The following is a 23,897-nucleotide window of genomic DNA, read 5'->3' on the forward strand; positions in this document are numbered from 1 at the left end:
TTAGATCAAATATATGCTTTGGATCCAGATCCAGCTTTATATAAAAGGCGAGTTGAAATTAAAACTAAATATGATCTTCTTTTAACATATTCAATTGAAAGTCAACTTTTAAAAGATAAAAGTCAATTTTATATTCATGGAGATAAAACAGGTAAATTACTGGCTAACCAATTAAAAATCTCCAGAGCTAGATGGCAAATTAAAGAAATTTCAAAAGCCAATGGTGAGAGAACAACTGATCTTTTAGATATAAATGACACTTCTAGAGAATTCTATTCTAATCTTTACAGTTCTAATTTTCCTAAAGATAATACAGTAATGGATAAAATACTTTGACCAATTAAACGTTCCTACACTTTCCACTGAAAATCGAAAACAGTTGGATCAATCTGTTACATATGAGGAAATCGCCGAGGTTGTGTGATCTTTACATTCTGGAAAGACTCCGGGTCCTGATGGATTTCCTGGAGAATTCTATAAGGCCTTTTCCTCTTTGCTTATACCTCATTTATGTGCTGTTTTTTCAGATTCTTTTAAATTGGGTAGACTACCACAATCTTTTTATGAAGCCTCTATTTCACTTATTCTTAAGAAAAATAAGAACCCAACAGAATGTGCTTCGTACAGACCAATTTCGCTACTTAATGTGGATGTTAAAATTTTATCTGAAGTTCTGGCTTGTAGATTGGAAAATATTTTACCTTCAATTATATCCGATGATCAGACTGGTTTTATTAAAAATCGATATTCTCATTTTAATATTCGTCATTTATTAAATATTATCTATTCTCTCTCTAAGGAAATATCGGAATGTGTGATATCTCTAGATGCTGAGAAGGCCTTTGATCAGATTGATGGGAATTACTTATTTAAAACGCTAGAGAAATTTAATTTTGGGCCCGATTTTATCCAATGGATTAAATTACTTTATTTATCCCCTTCTGCTCGAGTTCTCACTAATTTTCAAAATTCTAAACCTTTTAAACTTCAACGTGGAACCAGACAGGGATGTCCTTTGAGCCCTTTGCTCTTTGATTTGGCCTTAGAACCTTTGGCTATTTCTCTCTGAGAATCTAGAGATATCGTTGGTATCTCCAGAAGAGGTATTAACCATAAAGTTTCTCTATATGCTGATGATTTATTACTCTTTATATCTGATGTTGAAGCTTCTTTAACTCCTGTGCTTTCTTTACTTTCTCACTTTAGTCATTTTTCAGGCTACAAATTGAACTTATACAAGAGTGAATGTTTTCCTCTGAATAACTTGGTTCCAGTTGATATTAACATTCCTTTTAGAATTGTAAGAAATCATTTTACCTATCTGGGGGTGTCAATTACTAAAAACTATAAACATTTATTTAAAGAAAATTTTTTCACCTCACCGCACTATGTGAAAAGGGTTTTATCAAGTTGGTCTCCCCTTTCTATATCATTGATTGGCCGAATTATTGTTATTAAAATGAATATTTTACCTAAATTTATATATCTGTTTCAGGCTTTACCTGTCTTTATTCCTAAATCTTTCTTTGACTCTCTTGAGTCAATTATATCTTCCTATATATGGAATAACAAACATCCTAGACTAAATAAAGCTCACCTTCAGAAGGTTAAAAAGAACAGAGGTTTAGCCTTACCTGATTTTAGATTTTATTACTGGGCAGTCAATATACGAAATCTTACGTTTTGGTTACATTACATTAATCAAGAGGCTCGTCCAGTATGGGTCTCTTTGGAAATTAATTCTGTTAAAAATTTTTCTATTATCTCTTCGCTTGGTTCTTCACTTCCAATATCATTAAATAAACTGACAGATAATTTAGTAGTTAAACATGCTTTGAGGATTTGGTTACAATTTAGAAAATATTTCGGTTTATTGAGTTTTTCTTTGTCCAGTCCCATTTTCTCTAATTACTTTTTTAAACCTTCTATGACTGATGTAGTTTTTAAAGAGTGGGACAAATTAGGTATTACTTGTTTTCAAGATCTGTTTGTTGGAGGAAACCTTTCTTCGTTTGAACAATTGTCTACCAAGTATAATTTACTAAAAACTCATTTTTTTAGATATTTACAAATTAGAGATTTTCTTCGATCTCAAATACAATCTTTTCCTTTGAGTCCTGATAAGAATTTATTATTAGAACCGACAATCGGCTTCATTGACACAACACGCCCGTCAGTGACGTTGCCGCTAGGCCCTGCCCGTCAGTGTGATGTCACTGCCAGGCCCCACCCCTCAAGAGTGACATCGCCACCAGGCCCCACCCCTCAGTGTGATGTCTCCCAGCCCCGCCCCTTGGTGTGATGTCACTGCCAGGCCCCACCCCTCAGCTGCTGGCTACAGCAGGTCCTCCCACCACATCTGCCCCTTCCCCGGTGCTGCCACATTCTCCCAGACTTGCAGTTACTGCATGGAGCCCAAAACACACCGCTGGAGGATCTCAGCCAGTCGGGCAGCGTCTGTGGGGACAGAGAGATGGTCAGCGTTTGGGGTCGAGACCCTGCATCGGTCCCTCTCCCTCCACAGATGCTGCCTGACCTGCTGAGTTCCTCCAGCAGATGGTTTTTGGCTTCACTGATTTTACGTTAGTGACCCTGCCTCCCCCAGTTCCTGCCCACACCCCACCCTCTACATGTCACGTCGATGAATAAAGGCCATTCCTCCTGGGTTACCAAATCACACCTCGAGAAAGTGGCTGCACCTTGAGCCTTGGGCTTGAAGTTAGTCTCAACCAACCACTGGCCTTACCCCACATCTGCCTCACCCCTCTGGTTGCAATGAGTACTCCTGTGGGAACCTCACTTCCCACATTTCCCACATCCTACAGAATAAATAATGTCACTGGAAAAAGTCAGAGGCTCTGGGTGTCTCCTTGCTCTGCATCATCTTGTTTGAAAGAAATCCTCTCCTCCATTTTATTAAACCACAGTCTCTCCATACTCTCCATAACCGTTCAATATCTGTCCAACGGGATTTCTCCGAGGTTGCTTGAGGGATTCTGGCTCCATTTCTACTCTGAGCAACTTGGTTAATCATTACAACATCATTAGCAAATTACACACTGAAAATACACAGAGTAAATACGGCACGCCCTGGCACAATGAGGTTTCATGGCTGAAGTTGTTCAGCATGACCAGCTGTGTTTGGAACAATTAATGTAATTGTAAACAGTACGAAATTGTTAGAGATTATATGATAAAGGGAGCCTGGATCTTACTATAATTGGCCATGGTCTCTGTCAGTGTTTGCCATTGTGGACAGACTGGAAATGCTGGAACAGTATGATGCAGGAGCACCAACGAATGCAGAGTAAATGTGCTCCTAGCGTTTGTAGGTCCAAGCTCACACTGTTACAGCAAGGGGAATGCGGAATGGGCAACAATTACTGACATTGCCTCTAACGCACACATACTGTAAAGTATTAAACACACATTTAGACTTTTTGTGTTTAAAGTAGGCACAGCTCTGTACATCACGGAAACCAGCCTCCCCTCCATGGACTCTGTCTATACCTCATTGTCTCGGTAAAGCAGCCAGCATAATCAAAGACCCCACCCACCCTGGACATTCTCACTTCTCCCCCCTCCCACTGGGCAGAAGATACAAAAGCCTGAAAGCACGTACCACCAGGCTCAAGGACAGCTTCTATCCCGCTGTTATAAGACTATTGAATGGTCCCCTAGTACGATAAAATGGACTCTTAACCTCCAATCTACCTCGTTATGACCTTGCACCTTATTGTCTGCCTGCACTGCGTTTTCTCTGTAACTGTAACACTTTATTAGAACATAGAACAGTACAACACAGAACAGGCCCTTTGGCCCACAATGTTGTGCTGACATAGCTATTCCCTCCTACCAACAGAATGCCCATATCCCTCTATTTTCCTCTCATTCATGTGCCCATCCAAGCCCCTCTTAAAACCCCCAATGAATTTGCCTCCACCACCCTATCAGGCAACGCATTCCAGGCATCCACCACTCTCTCAGTAAAAAACATACCCCTCATGTCTGTTCTGAACCTACCTCCTCTCACCTTAAATGCATGCCCCCTGGTATTGGATCGCTCAATAATGGGAAAAAGACATTGCTTGTCCACCCTATCTATGTCCCTCATCATTTTATACACTTCCAACAGATCACCCCTCAGCCTCCGCCGCTCCAGAGAAAAGAGCCCAAGTTTGTCCAGCCTCTCCTGATAGCACATGCCCTCTAATCCAGGCAGCATCCTAGTGAACCTCCTCTGCACCCTCTCTAAAGCCTCGACATCCTTCCTATAGTGAGGTGACCAGAATTGCACGCAATTCTGTTATTGTTTTCCCTCGTACTACCTCGATGGACTGATGTGCTGAAATGATCTGTATGGATGGCATGCAGAACAAAGTGTTTCACTCTACCTCGGTACATGTGACAATAATAAACCAATTTACCAGCTTTATGTAAGTGTGTAATATGACCTAAGGGGAAAGTTTTTCACACACAGGATGGTGAATATTTGGAACAAGCTGCCAGAAGAGGTGGTGGAGGCAGATACTATTACAGCATTTAAAAGACATTTGGACGGGACTTGGATAAGAATGGGGTAGCTGGGTGTGGGCAAATGGGATTAGCACAGACAGACATCATGGTCGGCATGGACAAGGGGAGCCGAAAAGCCCATTTCTGTGCTGTGTGATTCTGTGAAACGTAGTGGGTAAGAAAATTCTTCCTCAGATTCTCTCGAAACCGCTTACTCCTCACCTTAAACCCAAGCCCTCTGCTCTTAAGACACCTCTGCCACAGGGAACAGTTTCTTACTATCTACACCCCTCAACCTTGTACACCTGTCAGGTCTCCTGATTCCTCTGCTCCAGCTTATCCAGTCTCTCCTTGTAAATGAAGCTCTCCATCCTAGGCAACATCGTGGTGAACTTCCTCTGCACCCTCTCCAGTGCAGTCACATGCTTCTGATGGTGAGGTGACCAGAACTGTAGACAATACAGGGAGTTCTCAGGTTACGATGGGGTTCTGTTCCTGAAACTGAAGTTAGAAATGAACAACTACAGCGTGTGGGAGAGGGTCACACAAACAGCAGTGACAGGAGAGCGAGCAGGCACAGGAAGAGGGGCTGCCAGCCGGCATCACTCACTCAGTGAATGACCCAGCCCCTGATCACTGTGGCTTGGGGAGTTGGGGGCTGTGGTGGGGAAGAGAAGGCCCCTGGCAGAAGATGCCTGCAGCAGTCAGCAAATCCATCCCCATCCATCCCAGTCTCCCAAACGCTCCTTTGTATGTACGGGGTGTCCATAAGTCAGGGGTTGGTAACCCAGAGAGGATCTGTACTCCAGCTGTTGACTAACTAATGCTTTATGAAGTTGTACTGCAAGTTCCCCGCTCTCATATCCTGTGTCCCTTCTTCACCACCTTATCTACATTGACTGCCACCTTCAGAGATCCTTGTACATTAGTTCTCTCTGACCCTCAGTACTCTTGCTGCGTGTCCTACCTTTACTTGTCCTCCCATATACATCACTTTGCACTTATCAGGATTAGATTCCATCTGCCATGGCTCTGCCCATTTCCCCAGCTGATCGGTACCATGCTGCAGCCCATCCTCGTCATTACCAACACCAATTTTACATTATCTTCTGCTCACACAGCCAAGAAAGCTCACCAGCACCTCTACTTCCTCAGGAGACTAAAGAAATTTGGTATGTCCGCTTTGACACTCACCAATTTTTATCGATGCACCATAGAAACCATCTTATCCGGATGCATCACGGCTTGGTACGGCAACTGCTCTACCCGGGACCGCAAGAAACTGCAGAGAGTTGTGGACAAGTCCAGTGCATCATGGAAACCAGCCTCCCCTCCATGGACTCTGTCTACACTTCTCACTGCCTCAGTAAAGCAGCCAACATAATCAAAGACCCCACCCACCCGGGACATTCTCTCTTCTCCCCCCTCCCATCAGGCAGAAGAGACAGGAGCCTGAGGGCAAGTACCACCAGGCTCAAGGACAGCTTCTACCCCATTGTGATATGACTATTGACCGGTTCCCTTATATGATGAGATGGACTCTTAACCTCATGATCTACCTTGTTGTGACCTTGCACCTTACTGTCTACCTGCAATGCACTTCCCTGTAGCTGTGACACTTTACTCTGTATTCTGTTATTGTCTTTACCCTGTACTACCTCAGTGCACTGTGTAATGAATTGACCTGTACGATCAGTATGTAAGACAAGTGTTTCACTGTACCTCTGTACAAGTGACAATAATAAACCAATACACATGATGGCTCTGCACATTCAGACTTTCTAAATGATTCCTATATCCTATCTTTGGAGAGGTTCAACGTTCACAGTGACGTGATCTTTCAGCCATCCTCTCGTTTCACATCACATCGTGGCCATTCACAGACAAAACATGGTTACTTCTGAAACTGAAGAACAACTGACGTCAGATCCAGACCCCGGCACAAACTGTACTCCCAGCCCATGCTGGGATTCAGCACAGTACAAAATACCTTCCAGCACACTGGAACTCCTCTCTGAAGGAAGGGGCCCATTCTGCTCAGGGAATAGTTACACTTCTCCTCCGCTCAGCGTTAGCACTCTCACTTCCCAGCTGAGAGAATCATGGGGCAGAGCCAACTGTATGCCTGCCGTTAGAGGGACACCGTTCTGTCAGAGGTGTTGGCTTTCAGATGAGATGCAAAACTAGGATCTTGCCCTTTGAAGTGAACACAAATAATGCAATGGCACAACTTTAAAAGTAGAGGACTGTCCCCAGTTTCATGGCTAAATATCACTCAGTTACCACCACTCAATAGGTTACTTGGCTACAATCAGCGGGAGTGTTTGTTGGAGCTTGCTGTACACAATGTGGCACTAAGGGGCTTTCTGTACCACAACAGCATCTACCTGAAACACAGTCACTGCAGATGCTGACTGACATCTTTTTGCATTTGTTCTTTATTTTCTAAGGAGGTATCTTTATTTTTTATTAACAGGATGTGGAGGCTTTGGAGAGGGTGCAGAAGAGGTTTACCAGGGTGCTGCCTGGATTAAAGGGTATGAGCTGCAAGAGGTTGGACAAACTTGGGTTGTATTCACTGGAGCGTCAGAGGCTGAGGGGAGAACTGATAGAAGTTTATAAAATCATGAGAGGCATAGACTGGGTAGACAGAATCTTTTTCCCAGGGTAGAAATGTCAAGTACTAGAGGGGGAAAGTTTAAAGGAGATGTGCGGGGTAATTTTTTTTCTATACAGAGACTGCTGGGCGCCTGGAATGTGCTGCCAGGGGTGGTGCTGGAAGCAGATACAACAGTGACGTTTAAGAAGTTGTTAGACACATGGATGTGCAGAGAATGGAGGGAGATGGACCGTGTGCAGGCAGAAGAGAACCAGTTCAATTCAGCATCGTGTGTGGCACAGACATTGTGGGCTGAAGGGCCTGTTCTTGTGCTGTAGTGTTCTACATAGAACAGTACAGCATAGAACAGGCCCTTCGGCCCACAATGTTGTGCTGACATAGCTAATCCCTCCTACCTACAGAATGCCCATATCCCTCTATTTTCCTCTCATTCATGTGCCCATCCAAGCCCCTCTTAAAGCCCCCAATGAATTTGCCTCCACCACCCTATCAGGCAACACATCCCAGGCATCCACCGCTCTCTCAGTAAAAAAACGTACCCCTCACGTCTGTTCTGAACCTACCTCCTCTCACCTTAAATGCATGCCCTCTGTGTTGATGAGTTTATTCCCACCTGTCAGTCAGCAGCTGCACACTGGGCTCTTTCCACAACACAACGTTCAAGGTTAGAATTTATCTTTATTTATCTTTTTACAGACAATACATAGAAATACAAAATATATGGAGTCTTTTGAAAGATGCAAATGACATTCACTCCCTTCCCGTCCCAATTAGATTTTCTTTCCAAGGCTCCTGTACTCAGAATAGGATGCAAATTTTTGTAATTAAAAGACGAATATCTGAATATCTAATCTTTGCTGGCATTCCTGGGGGGAGGGGGGAGCTGTGGGAAAAGGATGACTTGGAAATACTCCAAATGCAGCTGCAACCCATCGCAAAAGCAAAGCTGAAATCAAATATTGCACCAGTAACGTCCTTGCAGCTTGTGCCCTTCAACAGACTAGAGATATTAAACATATAAAATGGCACAGAACACAGAGTAAAGCTTCAAGTGTAACGATATATAATTATATATAAAACTTCAGTGCTACCAGGAGCACAATAGCTAGCACAATGACAACACCGGGAAAACAAAAACAAACCAAGGAGGAGCCACGCACGAGAGGAGCTGGGGACAGGGGACAGTACGCAGGTTTGCAGGTTGCTGAAGTCAGATTCTTGCAAAGAAAAACAATCGTCACAGAGAGAAAACAAGGAGTTGACTCCGAGTGAGGTTATCCCTGGAGAGATGGGAGAGGCATGCTGCGGGCAGTGCCCCTCCACCACCTTGTTACAAGCTGTAGTTGACCTGGTAGTATAAGGTCTTGTGCCTCCATATGGAGTAGGAGTTGTCGAATTTGAGGAGGTAGATCCCCTGGCCCGGGTACTTATGACTGCCAGACTGGACCTCCAAGTGACTGTCCTTTCGGTAGACGGGCAGGATCTCTTCCAGGTCGGAGCGGCTGAAGTCTTTCGTTCCCCTCTCAATGTCTCCGTGGATCGGGGGCACTAAGGAGCAATGCAAGAGGATATTAATAGCAGAAGAGGGAGAGACAGGCGAGAGAGGGTGGGCCAGAGGGAGATGATTTAGCATGGGTGGATACACAGGCAGGTACGAAAGGGGATGAGCTATTTCTAGATGGGCTTCTGCCGAGTTAACATCTGATGCCCTGCAATCAAACGTCAGGCAAACTAGCCAAGTGAATTTTCGGGACTCCTGCCTGCAGACACTGAATAAGGGATTTGGTATTGGTTTATTATTGTCGCATGTACCGAGGTGGGGCACATCCCTCCCCACCATCGGGAGTAGCTAAAGGAGGCGCTGCCTCAAGAAGGCAACATCCATCATCAAAGATCCCCACCATCCGGGTCATGCCACCTTCTCACAGCTCCCATCAGGCAGGAGGTACAGAAGCCTGAAGTCCCACACCACCAGGTTCAGGAACAGCTACTTCCCTTCAACCATTTGGTTCTTGAACCAACCGGCACATCCCTAATCACTACAGTTTAGCAACACTATGACCACTTTGCACTACAATGGACTTTTTTTTTTGTTCTAATCGTGTCCTTTCTTGTAAAAATTGTGTATAATTTATGTTTAATTTATCTTTTTCTTGTGAATGCTGCTTATCTGATGCTCTGTGCCTGTGATGCTGCTGCAAGTAAGTTTTTCATTGCACCTGTGCACATGGACTTGTGCAGTTTTTGTTTGCGTGTCATACAGACAGATCATTCCATACACAAGTACATCGAGGTAGTAAAAAGAAAAACAGAATGCAGAATATAGTGTTACAGAGAAAGTGCAGTGCAGGTGGACAATAAGCTACAAGGTCCACGATGAGGTAGATTGGGAGATGAAGAGTTCATCTTGAACAAGGAACCTCGATAGCTGAGTGAGTCATACTCGCATCTTAGAGTTGGAGATGGTCCACTTAGATCCACTTCAGCACACAACCTTGGCTGATGCTGACTACGCAGCAACTGTGGGGGCACTGTGCTGCTGAGGTAGGACTGAGGGAGTGTACACTGTGGTTTTTCATCTGGTCCCTCGGGTAAATGGAGGATCTGCCCCACTGCTTGAAGGAGGCCTGTGGCTTCTCCTCTGTCCACATGGTCAAACATGACATGACCTGAAATGTCACCCTGGCTCTAATGTTAGGGTTGTAATCCTTGTTGCGTCTGGGACCTGCTGCCCGAGAGGATTGGAGACACAGAAACCCTCCCCACATGTAAACGGGACTGGGATGTGGACATGGAGAGATGTGGTCTGCCCAGGGCTGGAGGGTGGAATTAGCCTGGTGGCTCTTTTGCAACTGGCATTAACACAACGGGCCAAATGGCCTGCTTTTTTTTTAAATTCTAGACCCCCCCAGCCCCCCAAAAAGAGGAAATAGTTTCTCTCTGCTTAAGGGAAAACAAGCCCAGTGCCATTCTGGTGACCATGCATGGCAAACATTGACCATCTATTTCCCCCATAGACGCTGCTCGACCTGCTGAGTTCTTTCAGCAGATTGTTTGTTGCTCCAGATTGCAGTGTCTGTCGTCTCTCGTGTCTCTCCACAACTCCCCCATCCCCCTGCCCCAGGACAATCTCTGTCCTGAAGGATGGGGTCCCAGAATCGAACTTGGTTACCCCAGAGCCCTAAACACCGAGACACAAGAGATGCTGCGGATGCCGGAATCTGGAGCAACACACAGAGTGCTGGAGGAACTCAGCGGGTCGGGCAGCACCTGTGGAGGGAAATAAACAGTCGACGTTTCGGGCCGAGACCCTTCATCGGGACTGGAAAGGAAGAGGGCAGAAGCTGGAATAAAAGGGTGGGGGCAGGGGGAGGAGCACATGCTGGCAGGTGACAGGTGAATTCAGGTGAGGGGGTGAGGGTAAAAGGGAATGATGTGAGAAGCTGGGAGGTGATGGGTGGGAGAGGCAAAGGGCTGAAGAAGGAACCTGATAGGAGAGGACAGCAGACCCTGGAATAAAGGGAAGGAGGTGGGCAGGGGAGGGTCGTGAGCTACACTCTGCACTGTAGCCCTCGAGATGTCCAACCCTCCATCTCCAATTTAATCAAATGTGAACATCCCAGTGACATTTAGTAATTTTTGTACGTGGGCCTCCAATCCTCTTCTAGTCACCAACGTCCCACACCCCACACAGCTGAAAGTGACGACTCCCCACGTGAAGCTGTCTGAACTTCCTGAGGAAGTGACTGGAGGAGTCGCAGGGGATTGACTCTGGGTGTTACTTATACAGACTCACAGATGACTATCGAGGCTCTGCCAGAAGAAATGAAGGACGTAGGGACAGGTTATAAATGGGGCAGTTCGAGGGGGACAAAGAGCAGGTCAGGATATGCTCATGGAGAGCAGAAAAATAATGGGGCCAATATCACAGGCTAATGGAATGATGACCTTTATATCGAAAGGATTAGAAGATAAACAGATATTCCTTCTGCCAGGGACCATACCTGTCTGGATGGCGTGCAAACAAAAGCTCTTCACCGTATCATGGCACGCCAGCACCTCTACTTCATTAGGAGCTTGAGGAGATTCGGTATATCACCAAAGGCTCTTGCAAATTTCTACAGATGTAAAGTAAGAGCATTCTGACTGGTTGCATCACCACCTGGTACGGAGGCTCCAATGTGCAGGATCGTAAAAGGCTGTAGAGGATTGTAGACTCAGCCAGCTCCATCACGGGCACAACCCTCCCCACCATCGAGGACATCTTCAAGAGGCGGTGCCTCAAGAAGGCGGCATCCATCACTGAGGACCCTCACCACCTGGGACATGCCCTCTTCTCGTTACTACCTTCGGGGAGGAGGTACAGGAGCCTGAAGACCCACACTCAACGATTCAGGAACAGCTTCTTCCCCTCTGTCATCAGATTTCTGAACGGTCCATGAACCCATGAACACCACCTCGTTATTCATTTTGCTTTTGCACTGTTTCTTTATTTTGTAATTTATAGTTTTTTGTCTTTGCATTGTACTGTTGCCGCTAAACAACACACCTCCCACCATATAAGACAGTGATAATAAACCCGATTCTGGTGTGACAATAATAACTCGATTACCTGAAGTAATGGGAGGAGTCCTGGTCAATGTGACTGGGAGGCAAGGCAGCAGTGAAAACTGGACAGAGAGGTTCCACAAACTGGGACCATATGCTTTGGAATGTAGAAGGCCAAGGGGCGATTTGATGCGGATATTAAAGGGACTGATGGGGTGGGGTAGAGAAATCATTACTGCAGATTGCGAAGGGATACAGTCTGAAAACTTGAGCCAGGCCTTTTAGGAGTGGTCAGGGAACACTCCCACAGGCAAGGTGTGGAAAAGGTACTTGATGATAGACCAGTTATAACACAGAACAGGACAGGAACAGGCCCTTCAGCCACCATGTTGTGCTGAACTAATTAATCTAGTAATTAAATGCCTACTTAAACTAATCCCTTCTGCCTACACGTGGTCCATATCCTGTCATTCTCTGCACATTCATGTGCCCAAGAGCCTCTCAAACGCCTCGATCGTACCTGCCTCCACCCCCACCCCCGGCGGCACATTCCAGGCACCCGCCGCTCTCTGTGTAAAAAAACTTCCCTGCTCATTGCCTTGGAACTGTCCCCCTCTCACCTTAAATGCATGTCGTCTATTAGGCATTTAATTACCAGATTAATTAGTTCAGCACAACATGGTGGCTGAAGGGCCTGTTCCTGTCCTGTTCTGTTCTGTCTTATAACTGGTCTATCATCGTACCTTTTCCAAACCTTTTCCACATCTTGCCTGTGGAAGTGTTCCCTGACCACTCCTGACATTTCAACCCTGGGAAAAAGATACCGGCTGTGCCTCTCGTAATCTTATAAACTTCTACCAGGTCTCCCCTCAGCCTCCGACGCTCCAAAGAAAACAACGCAAGTTTGTCCAACCTCTCCTTATCCTCATGCCCTCTAATCCAGGCAGCATCCTGGTGAACCTCTTCTGCACCTTCTCCAAAGCCTCCACATCCTTCCTGTAACGGGGGCGACCAGAACTGAATGCAATAGTCCAGATGCAGCCTAACCAGAGTTTTATGAAGCTGCAGCATAACCTCCCGACTCCGAACTCAGTGCCTCGACTAAAGGCAAGCCTGCTGTACGCCTTCTTTACTGCCCTGTCAACCTGTGCAGCCACTTTCAGGGAGCTGTGGTCTTGGACCCCAAGATCCTTCTGTACTTCAATGCTATTAAGGTTCTTGCCATTAACCGTGTACTCTCTCTTTATATTTGATAATAATAAAAGTGTTAATATAAACCTGACAATGACCTTTTTCTTACCCAATGACACTTAGATGCATGGGGTAAAGGCTGATATGTGGAAGTTCATACATTAGCCCAGAAGACACTGGTTAGCACAAGCTTGAGGGAATGAATGGGTTTCTTCCAATTTCCATATTCTCTCAGTGAAACTTGACCTCCTGGAGATAAAAGCAGAAGTTCAACAACTGCGGTTGTTCTTATTTTAGACCTCCCTTCGTCACCTCAGTCAGAACCAACTTGCTTTAATTTTCCTATAATACGGTTCTCTTAGGCCAAATGTGTGTTTTTATTTTAAACTTGCAGGGGATTTACCCTTTTTGATACCATATCTGGGAGACTCTGAACACCAGAACATCCTCCACCAGTTACAGATGCAAATATCCGTGGGAGAACCAGTAGTCGTGGTCACTGTGCTCTCCATCTTCACACGGAGGACCATTTCATGGTGTACCACGGTACCACTCCCATGGTGTTAAACAGGACAGGCTCAGAACAGACCTGACAACTCAGATCCAGGGTCCCTGTGGGTTACTGGGGGTAGCAGCAGAATGCTCGTCCCCAACCTGTAACCTCATGGCCCAGTATAGCCATGTCACACCACTGCGATCATCATGGAGCCAGTCCTAGGTCAATGAGCATTTCAGAAGGATGTGCCAGTGGCAGCAGCAGACAAGCCTGAAAATTAGATGCCATCCTAGTGAAGCTACAACATAGGATTATGTCCATGCTAAGTCGCAAGAGCAGTGTGTAGTGGACCTGGCTGATTGATCCACCACCAACAGTCCTGCAGTCCCATCACATCCCGGTGCAAATGGTGAAAGACAGTAAACAATGAGACAAGGAGACTCCATGAACATCATCCTCAACAACATGTCCGTGCAAAGCTAAGACTGAAGTGTTTGCAACCATTTTCAGCCAGGTGTGCCGAGCAGATGATTCTGCTTGGCCATCTTTTGTGCTCCAAGCCATCACTGAAACCCATCTTCAGCCAACATAATGCTCTCCACGTGATAGAGGGAAAGCCAAGCATGTTCAATACAGCAGAGATCATGGGACCAGACAGCACCCGTCTGTCGGGTACACTCAGCCCACGACAAGCAGGACAGGTCCAATCTAACTACTTACTTCCCCAGTGTACTCTCAGTCATCAGCGAGATGATGGGAGGTGTTGCTGACACCAGTGCCTAATTCAGCAAAGCTCAGTTTTGCCAGGACCACACAGCTCCAGACCCCATCACAACCCTTGTCCAGATCTGCATCAAAGGGCTGGACTTCAGAGCAGGGACGTTCCTCGGAGTGTGGCATCAGCCAGTCCAGGTAAAACAGAATCAAAGTAGTCAGGGGAAAAACTCTCAGTTGACAGACGGTGGCTGTTGGTGTGATCAAGTCAGTTACTAAGAAAGAAACTTCTGTCAAAGCCACCGTCTAGTAAACAAGAAGTGAATATCACCACTGGCTACCAAGATTCAGCAAACCCTGAGACTGATACCAAAAGAATTACGTCAGGCACAAAGGCTGTGGCTGTGGGACCCAGGACATCACCACAGGGGACGGCCAAGGCTCAACCATCTCTGCTAATTCATTGATGATCTGCCTCCACACCTACTACAAGGCGAGGCCATTACCTGAGGATGGAACAATGTTCCGTTCCACTCGCCATTCCTCAGATAATGCAGCTGTCTGTAGCTAAGGTCCAGAAAGGCTTGAATGACAGAGGTGGACTGGTATGTGGCAGGTAACACTCATGGTCCTGTGACATCTCCAACCAGAGATGTTCTAACCACACTCCCTCAAAATTCCATATTTCCACTGGCAGTTCGTTCACCAAGCAGCACTGAGGGGCCGGTGTTAACCATGATAGTCACATAAACACCAACAATGAGAGCAGGGTATCCTATGGCGAGCGACCCACCTCCTGACACCTCCAAAGCATTTCCACCATCTGCAAAGCATTTCCCCCATCTCTGTCCACCTGGACACAGATAGGAAAAGTTCAGAGGGATATGGGCCAATTGAGCCGAAGGGCCTGTTTCTGTGCTGTATAACTCTACCCTGGTTAAGTCCAGCTCCAACAGTGACCCAGGCCAATGGAGGCACTGAATTGGCATAGCATCCACTACCCTAAATATTCACCCCCTCCATCAGCATGGCATGTCTTCTGCAACACGTAACACAGCCATTGTCTGGGAGCACCTCCCAACCAAGGACTAAGCCAGCAGGCACAATGTCTCCTGCAGATACCTCGAGTGAAGGAAAGGCACATGTGGGTGGGCGGATGTCTCCTGGATCTCGATTCACGGCTCACGCAACAGGGCTTGTTACCTTCTGCGTCTTCGTCCTCCTCTTCCTCACTCGACTCGCTGACCAGCACGGTAATCTCTGTGTCGGTCACCGGCGCCCACTCAAAGTAAATCCCAAAGCCAATGTCATAGGTGTCCGTGGCAAAGTCCCAACAGATGCTAGTGCCCTCGGGGTGGGTGGGGACTCGGACCGTCACCACGTTCCCACGCCTCACCGTCATCACTCCTGCCTTTTCCCGCCTCACCTTCTCCTTAAATTCCGCAAGTTCTGTGGAAATCCAGGTCGCCGCAGCATCGATTACGGGAACAACTGCAAGGCAAATCGGGACAACAGGGTTGGCCGCACATTCCTTATTTCAGTCGTTACCGTGGGTGCGGTGGCCTCCGACGATGCCATGAGTATCACGGATTCTACCAACACCTTGCACATGCAATGTCAAAACACGAGCTGCTTCGCAACCACTGTAATGAAGTAAAACCTGACGCACAGTTGGATAAGGAGATACGTAGATAAACATAGAACACAGCACAGCACAGAACAGAACAGGCCCTTCAGCCCACAATGTTGTGCCGACATAGCTAATCCCTCCTACCTACAGAATGCCCCTTTCCCTCCATTTTCCTCTCATTCATGTGCCCATCCAACCCCTCTTAACAACCCCCAATGAATTTGCCTCCACCACCCTATCAGGCAATGCATTCCAGGCATCCACCACCCCTCTCAGTAATAAAACTTACCCCTCACGTCTGTTCTGAATCTACCCCCTCTCACCTTAAATACATGCCCTCTAGTATTGGATCGCTTAATAAAGGGAAAAAGATATTGCTTGTCCACCCTATCTATGCCCCTCATAATTTTATACACTTCCAACAGATCACCCCTCAGCCTCTGCCGCTCCAGAGAAAAGAGCCCAAGTTTGTCCAGCCTCTCCTGATAGCACATGCCCTCTAATCCAGGCAGCATCCTAGTAAACCTCCTCTGCACCCTCTCTAAAGCCTCGACATCCTTCCTATAAATGATCACGTTTGGCCACTCAGGTGGGTTTTACTGAATCTCCGACAGGAGGGGTGAGGCAGATGTTCAGGGAGAGAAGTTCAGAGCTTTGGGGCTTGGTAACTGAATGGTCACAAGTGTTGGAGCCACTACAGTTGAGGATGATCAAGAAGGGTGCGGGGTTAGAGAGAGATGAAGGTAAATAATTGGTAGATTAAATTGGTTCATTATTGTCACATGTACTGGGGTACAGTAAAAAACTTTGTTCTGCATGCCATCCATACAGATCACTTCATCACATCAGTGCATTGAGGTAGGACAAGGGAAAACAATAACAAAGTTGGAAGTTGAAAATTCTCTGGACTCTGGGCAGGTCCCGGCGGATTATGGACTCTGACCTCACGATCTACCTTGTTGTGACCTTGCACCTTATTGCACTGCACTTTCTCTGTAGCTGTGACACTTTACTCTGTACTGTTACTGTTTTTACCTGTACTACATCAATGCACTCTGTACTAACTCAATGTAACTGCACTGTGTAATGAATTGACCTGTACAATCGGTGTGCAAGACAAGTTTTTCACTGTACCTCAGTACAAGTGACAATAATAAACCAATACCAATACTAATTGTAAGACAGCAAGTGTCACACCATTGTTTAAAAGTGGATGTAGGCAAAAAGCAGGTAACCATAGGCCAGTTAATGTCTGTAGTCGGGAAAATGTTTGAAGCTGTCATTAGGGAAGAAATAGAGAGACATCTGGATAGAAGTGGTTCCATCAGGCAGACATGGCATGGATTCAGGAAGGGCAGGTCCTGTTTGACAAACTTACTGGAATTCTTTGAGGAGATAATGAGGGTAGTAGATAGAGGGGAGCAGGTGGATGTTTTATACTTGGATTTCCAGAAGGTGTTCGATAAGGTGCCACATAAAAAACATCTATAAGGATGCATGGAGTTGTGGTAAAGTATTAGCATGGATGGAGGATTGGTTAACCAATAGAAGGCAGAGAGTTGGGATAAATGGGTGTTTCTCTGGTTGGCGACCAGTGGTGAGCGGTGTGCCACAGGGGTCGGGGCTGGGCCCACAACTGTTCACGATATACATTAATGATTTGGAAAAGGGAACCGAGTGCAGCATGTCTAAGTTTGCTGATGACACTAAATGGAGTGGAAAAGCAAATTGTGCAGAGGATGCGGAGAGTCTGCAGAGAGATATAGATAGGTTCAGTGAGTGGGCAAGGGTCTGGCAGATGGAGCACAATGTTGGTAAATGCAACATCATCCACTTTGGAAGGAAAAATAGAAGATCAGATTATTATTTAAGTGGTGAAAGACTGCAGCGTGCTGTTGTGCAGGGGGACTTGGGAGTGTTTGTGCATGAATCACAAAAGGTTGGTTTGCAGGTGCAACAGGTTATCAAGGCGGCAAATGGAACGTTGGCCTTCATTGCTGGAGGGATTGAATTCAACAGCAGGGAGGTTATGCTGCAACTGTACAGGGTACTGGTGAGGCCACACCTGTACTGTGTGCAGTTCTGGTCTCCGTACTTGAGGAAGGATATACCGGCTTTGGAGGTGGGTGAAGGTTCACTAGGTTGATTCCAGAGATGAGGGGGTTAGCCTATGAGGAGAGATTGAGTCACCTGGGACTATACTCGCTGGAATTCAGAAGATTGAGAGGGGATCTTATAGAAACATATAAAACTATGAAAGGGATAGATAAGATAGAGGCAGGAAGGTTGTTGCCACTGGTAGGTGAGACTAGAACCAGGGGACATAGCCTCAAGATTCAGGGGAATAGATTTAGGATGGAGATGAGGAGAAACTGCTTTTCCCAGAGAGCAGTGAATCTGTGGAATTCTCTGCCCAGGGAAGCAATGGAAGCTACATCATTAAATATATTTAAGACACAGTTAGATAGGTTTTTGCACACTCGGGGAATTAAAGGTTATGGGGAAAAGGCAGGTAGGTGGATCTGAGTCCACGGCCAGAACAGCCATGATCTTATTGAATGGCGGAGCAGGCTCAATGGGCCAGATGGCCGACTCCTGCTCCTGTTTCTTATGTTGAAGCAGAATATAGTGTTACTGTAGGAAGAGTGCAAATTCAAGAGATGGTCTTCTGACTAGACCAAAGTACATGTTGTGAATAACATCTCCCATAGTCTGTTGTAAACCTCTCTAATGCTCTACAAAAGCCAGACACAAAATGGGTTGCCCAGAAACATCAAGCAACTCCTGTGGCACAGCAAGCTCAGACAAAGAGGAGAACGTTGAACCTGGTTCACAGAAGCAAGAGGAATCAATGGCCAAGGAATGGAAGTTTTCCTACTGGGCACCAGCGTCAGTGTAAAGCATTTAATGGCATGAGTGGCACAGGCCCACTACACTGTCCCAGTAACACCTGCTGGGGGTGGTGGTAGAAGCTGATACAATATTTAAACGACTTTTAGATAGGTACATGGAGGTTAGAAAAATGGAGGGTTATGGGCTGTGTAGGAGTGAAGTGTTAAATTGATCAAGGAGTAGGTGTTTATATAGGTTGGCACAACATCATGGGCCGAAGGGCCCGAACTGTGCTGCACTGTTCCATGTTCCAACACTCCCTGGTAGGCACAGCACAGGTTTGACAAAGTAAAGCTCCCTCCACATCGTCCCATCACACACTCCCAGGGTCAGACACAGAGTGAAGCTCCCTCCGCACCGTCCCATCACACACTCCCGGGGTCGGACACAGGGTGAAGCTCCCTTCGCACCGTCCCATCACACACTCCCGGGGTCAGACACAGAGTGAAGCTCCCTCCACACTGTCCCATCACACACTCCCAGGGCAGGGACAGCCATGTATGATACAAAGTAAAGCTCCCACTGCACTGTCCCATCGCTACTTCCAAGGGCAGGGTCAGGCCGTGGGCTAAGGGGGAGTCCGACTGCCTGCCCCTCTTCCAAGGGCACGTCTGTGCCTGGGTATCCCTGAAGAGGGAGCACACGGTGTCTACTGACTCACTGAAGACCCTTGAGAACCAAAGGGCACCACAATGGTGGGAGTGCATTTCAGACAGCAACGATCGTATTTCATACAGCACGGAAACAGGCCCTTCGGCCCAACTGGTCCATGCTGACCAAGATTCCCATCGAGGCTAGTCCCATTTGCCCACATTTGGCCCATATCCCTCTAAACTTTTACTATCCATGTACCTGTCCAAGTACCTTTCAAACATTAATGTACCTGCCTCACCCACTTCCTCTGGCAGCTCGTTCCATGTACGGACCATCCTCTGGGTGAGAAAGTTACCCCTCAGGTCTCCATTAAATCTCTCCCCTCACCTTAAACCTATGCCGTCTAGTTCTTGATTCCCCACCCCTGGGAAAACGACTGCACGTTGACCCTGTCTACGCCCCTCATGATTTTTATAAGGTCACCCCCTCATTTTCCTGTGCTCCAATGAAAAAAGTCCCAACCTGCTCAACCTCTCTCCATAACTTAGTCCCTCGAGTCCCGGCAACATCCTCGTAAATCTCCTCTTTACAGCTCCTTTCAGATCAAATATTGTAAACAAAGTGATTGTAAAGCAATTGAAACCGTACGCACCTCTCCCAGGACCCTCCAGTGGATCGGGGGGTAGTTTCTCTGGGCCCCCATGGTCAGACTGAATTATCACGGAATCACTGCTAACTTTGCGAACCCGATATGCAGCAAGTGCAGTAGGAGCCACCTCGCAGGGCTTGCCGTTCTGAGCAGGCTAAAGGGCAGAGAGTGAAGATCCAATGAAGCTGCATGTTACCACCACAGAGCTACTATCCCAGGCAAACCCAGCAACCGGGGACTGGCACAGCTCCCAGGATCCTCCCAAGGTGCTGGGCACATATCGCATGCCATTATTCAGCTCCTGGTACAGGAGTTAAAAGTCACAGTGGATTTGAGAGGCAAATAATATGGTAACAGAAAACAATAAAGTTCCAGAATCTGTGGATTTCCACCCACAGAATATGAAAAGACACAGCTCAGATAGAAACCTGGATTAGCATGGATGAGTCAGGCCGAAGGGCCTGTTTCCCTGCTGTACAACTCCATGACCATCTACAGGTCCAAGGAATTTTACATGATATAGATGTTATCCATGTGAACTTCCAGAATGCGTTGGATCAAGTTCCGTTTAAAAAAAAATCAACAAAATTGAATGGAATTGGAGGCAATCGGGTGCATAGAACAGGGAGGTAGGTATCGGCAAAGTGAGGGTTCCGATGATGTTTGAAGGGACCTGGGCGACCTGGTACATGTCCCTGAAGGACAACATAAAGGTGCAGCGAATAGGAGAGCAAATGGTACGTGGGCCGTTACTGGGAGGGTTCAAACAGAGGTGCAAGGAATTCTTATAGCAATTGTGTGGGGCATTTATGAGACACACCTGGAGTACTGTGTGGCACCTTGGTGACACTGTACTCATTACTGTGTACAGTTTTGGTATCCATACCCAAGAAAGAATGAAATATAAAAAAAAACTGAAGATGCTGCAAATCTTAAACAGAGGGGGAGAGGGGGAGAATGATGCTTCAACTGTCCAACCAGAAGTATCACAGAGGGTAGAGCTACCTTGGAGAGACACAGTGCAGATTCACCAGAATGACATGTGGATAAGATTAAGTCGCAAGATTATAGAACATAGAAACATTATGTGCAGATTCCAAAGACTAAGCTCCTATTTCCTTAAGGATGCAATGCTGAGGGATGATTTAACAAGTTGTTTGAAATAATGGTGGGAATGAAGGGGGAAAAACACAGAATTTTTCTTCCTTTGCTTGGAGTATTCATGAGAAGGGGTCACCTTTATAAAGCCAGCTATGCCAGAATGCAGTCCCTTGTACAAAGGGCAGTGGAAACTTGGAACTCCCCTACCAAAACACTGTTTAAGTTCAACTGAAGCTTTCAGGTCCAGGAGCAATGACACAATCCTTGTATAGAACCAAGGTCTTATGGACCAGAAAACACTGTAGCTTCAGGAAGGGAAAGGTGCCTCAGAGATCCTAGTCTGTCTCTTTGAAATACAATAGTGTTCTTCTAACACGAAGATGTGCCTTTGCTTTCTCCACCCGGCCAACACTGAATCCAGCAGCCACCTTCCTTAGGATCCCATTTATTTTTCCTTTCCTGATCAATCTGCCACGTGGAACCTTATCAAAAGTCTTGCTAAAATCCAAGATGTTACCCACACCCACAATCTATCCGGGTGCATCATGGCTTGGTGTGGCAACTACTCTGCCTGGGACCACAAGAAACTGCAGAAAGTTGTGGACACAGGCCCAACGCATCACAGAAACCAGCCTCCCCTCCATGGACACTGTCTACACTTCTCGCTGCCTCAGTAAGGCAGCCAGCATAATCAAAAACCCCACCCACTCTCTTCTCCCCCCTCCCATCAGACAGAAGATACAGGAGCCTGAGGGCACATACCACCAGGCTCAAGGACACTGAGATGGATTCTTAACCTCATGATCTACCGTGTTGTGACCTTGCACCTTATTGTCTACCTGCAATGCACTTCCCTGTAGCTGTGACACTTTACTCTGCATTCTGTTATTGTTTTTACCCTGTACTACCTCAATGCACTGTGTAATGAATAGACCTGTACGATTGGTATGCAAGACAAGTGTTTCACTGTACCTCAGTACAAGTGACAATAATAAACCAATCCCAATACCTCCTCAATAGAAGCCTCAATGTAAAATATTGACGAGTTTCACTTAATGAGTCCTCAATTCGTCTGTGCTTTCCCCCGAGTAACCTGAACCCAACCTAGTGGTGGTGCCTGAGGAGAGGAGGGTAAAGAATTCCTGGCCATAGGGTGTACGATTGAGTTAGGCATGGTGTAGAGAGACCATGAGGGAGCAGCAGAAACAGCTGTGAAATTCACTGCACACCTGCTGTGGTTGCTCATCCTTCGATGCCGTTGCCTGGTCCAATCGATTCTCCACACCTTCCCCAGGACGGTCTTCTGCTGTCGCCAGTTTTGCACTCTGTGGTCTCTCGAGAAAAAAAGAATCCTCAGTCAAAATTAAACCCAAATCCAAGAGCTGCTTCCTGACCGGCCCCCATCCCAGCGCCGAGCAGACCAACCCCTGGCAATGGGTACAGCGAATAAAGGCAACCCTTGGCGTGGAGCGGAGGCACACGCCACACACACCGAGCTGGAGTGTCACCTGTTTCACCTGGGGTGTAGAGTGGAGCGGGGGGTAAAGCACACAGCTGCTCCAGCCCATCAGTGGGATCCTTGGCCGATCTCATCGATGGCCTCGGCTCACGTTCCTGCCCTCTCCTATAATCGCCAATTCCCGACATTCTAAAGTTCAACAATGGAGCTTCCACACACTTAGAGTGACACAGCACGGAAACAGGCCCTTCAGCCCAACCTGTCCATGGTGTTCTAGACGTGTACTTCAACTAGTTCCATCTCCCTGCATTTGGCATCTCTCTAAACCTTTCCTAACCATGTACCTGTCTAAATGTCTTTTAACGTCGTAATTGTACCCGCCTCTGCACTTCCTCTGGTAGTGCGTTCCATATACACACCGTCTGCGTGAAAATGTTTCCCCTTGGGTCCCCTTTGAATCTTTCCCCTCTCACCCTAAACCTGTGCCATCTAGTTTTAGACTCTCCTCCCAGGAGTTCCATGGATTTACAATCACCCGAGAGGAATTTTCTCCTCATCTTGGTCTCTCATTACCCTGAGGAACTGATGTACCCAGGACAGTCCAGATCCCTTTCCAAGGGACAAAGGAAACATCCCCACACTCTCTAGGCAAGCAAGTGTCTGACGACTTGCATCTGTGTAGCACTGTCATTCGTTGAGGGGTCAGCGGTGGAAAGGGTGAGCAGCTTCAAGTTCCTGGGTGTCAACATCTCAGAGGATCTATCCTGGGCCCAACACATTGATGCAATCACGAAGAAGGCACACCAGTGGCTCTACTTCATTAGGAGTTTGAGGAGATTCGGTATGTCACCAAAGGCTCTTACAAATTTCTGTAGCAGGGATGTGAAAGGGTGCAGAGGAGATTTACCAGGATGCTGCCAGGATTGGAGAGCATGTCCTATGGGAGGTTGAGTGAGCTTGGGCTTTTCTCTTTGGAGAGGAGGAGGATGAGCAGTGACTTGATAGAGGTGTACAAGGTGATAAGAGGCATAGATCGAGTGGACAGTCAGAGACTTTTTCCCAGGGCAGAAGTGGCTAACACGAGGGGGCATAATTTTAAGGTGATTGGAGGGAGGTACAGGGGGGATATCAGAGGCAAGTTTTTTTATATACAGAGAGTGGTGGGTGCGTGGAACGTGCTGCCAGGGGTGCTGGTAGAGACAGGTACATTAGGGACATTTAAGAGACTCTTAGATAGGCACATGGATGGTGGAAAAATGGGGGGGGGGGGGGCTATGTGGGAGGGAAGGGTTAGATTAATCTTAGAATAGGTTAAAAGGTTGGCACAACATCATGGGCAGAATGGCCTGTACTGTGCTGTAATGTTCTATGTTCTCTGTACAGTGGAGAGTGTTCTGACTGGTTGCATCACCACCTGGTATGGAAGCTCCAATGTGCAAGAGGCTGCAGAGGGTTGTAGACCCAGCCAGTTCCATCATGGGCACAACC

The 23,897-nt window shown here is 46.8% G+C and overlaps 1 protein-coding gene across 1 annotated transcript in view; it reads right to left on the minus strand.

Moving 5' to 3' along the window:
• Positions 1–7,793: 7,793 nt before the first annotated feature.
• The window catches only part of tmed8 (transmembrane p24 trafficking protein 8), a 30,040-nt gene continuing 13,936 nt past the window's right edge, over positions 7,794–23,897 (minus strand). The window contains exons 3-6 of the mRNA XM_052020290.1: positions 22,180–22,282; positions 19,853–20,003; positions 15,288–15,575; positions 7,794–8,683 (exon numbers count right to left, since the gene is read on the minus strand). Coding sequence (XP_051876250.1) covers positions 8,466–8,683; positions 15,288–15,575; positions 19,853–20,003; positions 22,180–22,282 — 760 coding nt within the window. The 3' untranslated portion in view covers positions 7,794–8,465. The remainder of the gene's footprint in view (positions 8,684–15,287; positions 15,576–19,852; positions 20,004–22,179; positions 22,283–23,897) is intronic.

Source organism: Pristis pectinata, chromosome 1, assembly GCF_009764475.1.
Source record: "Pristis pectinata isolate sPriPec2 chromosome 1, sPriPec2.1.pri, whole genome shotgun sequence".
Lineage (NCBI taxonomy): Eukaryota > Metazoa > Chordata > Chondrichthyes > Rhinopristiformes > Pristidae > Pristis > Pristis pectinata.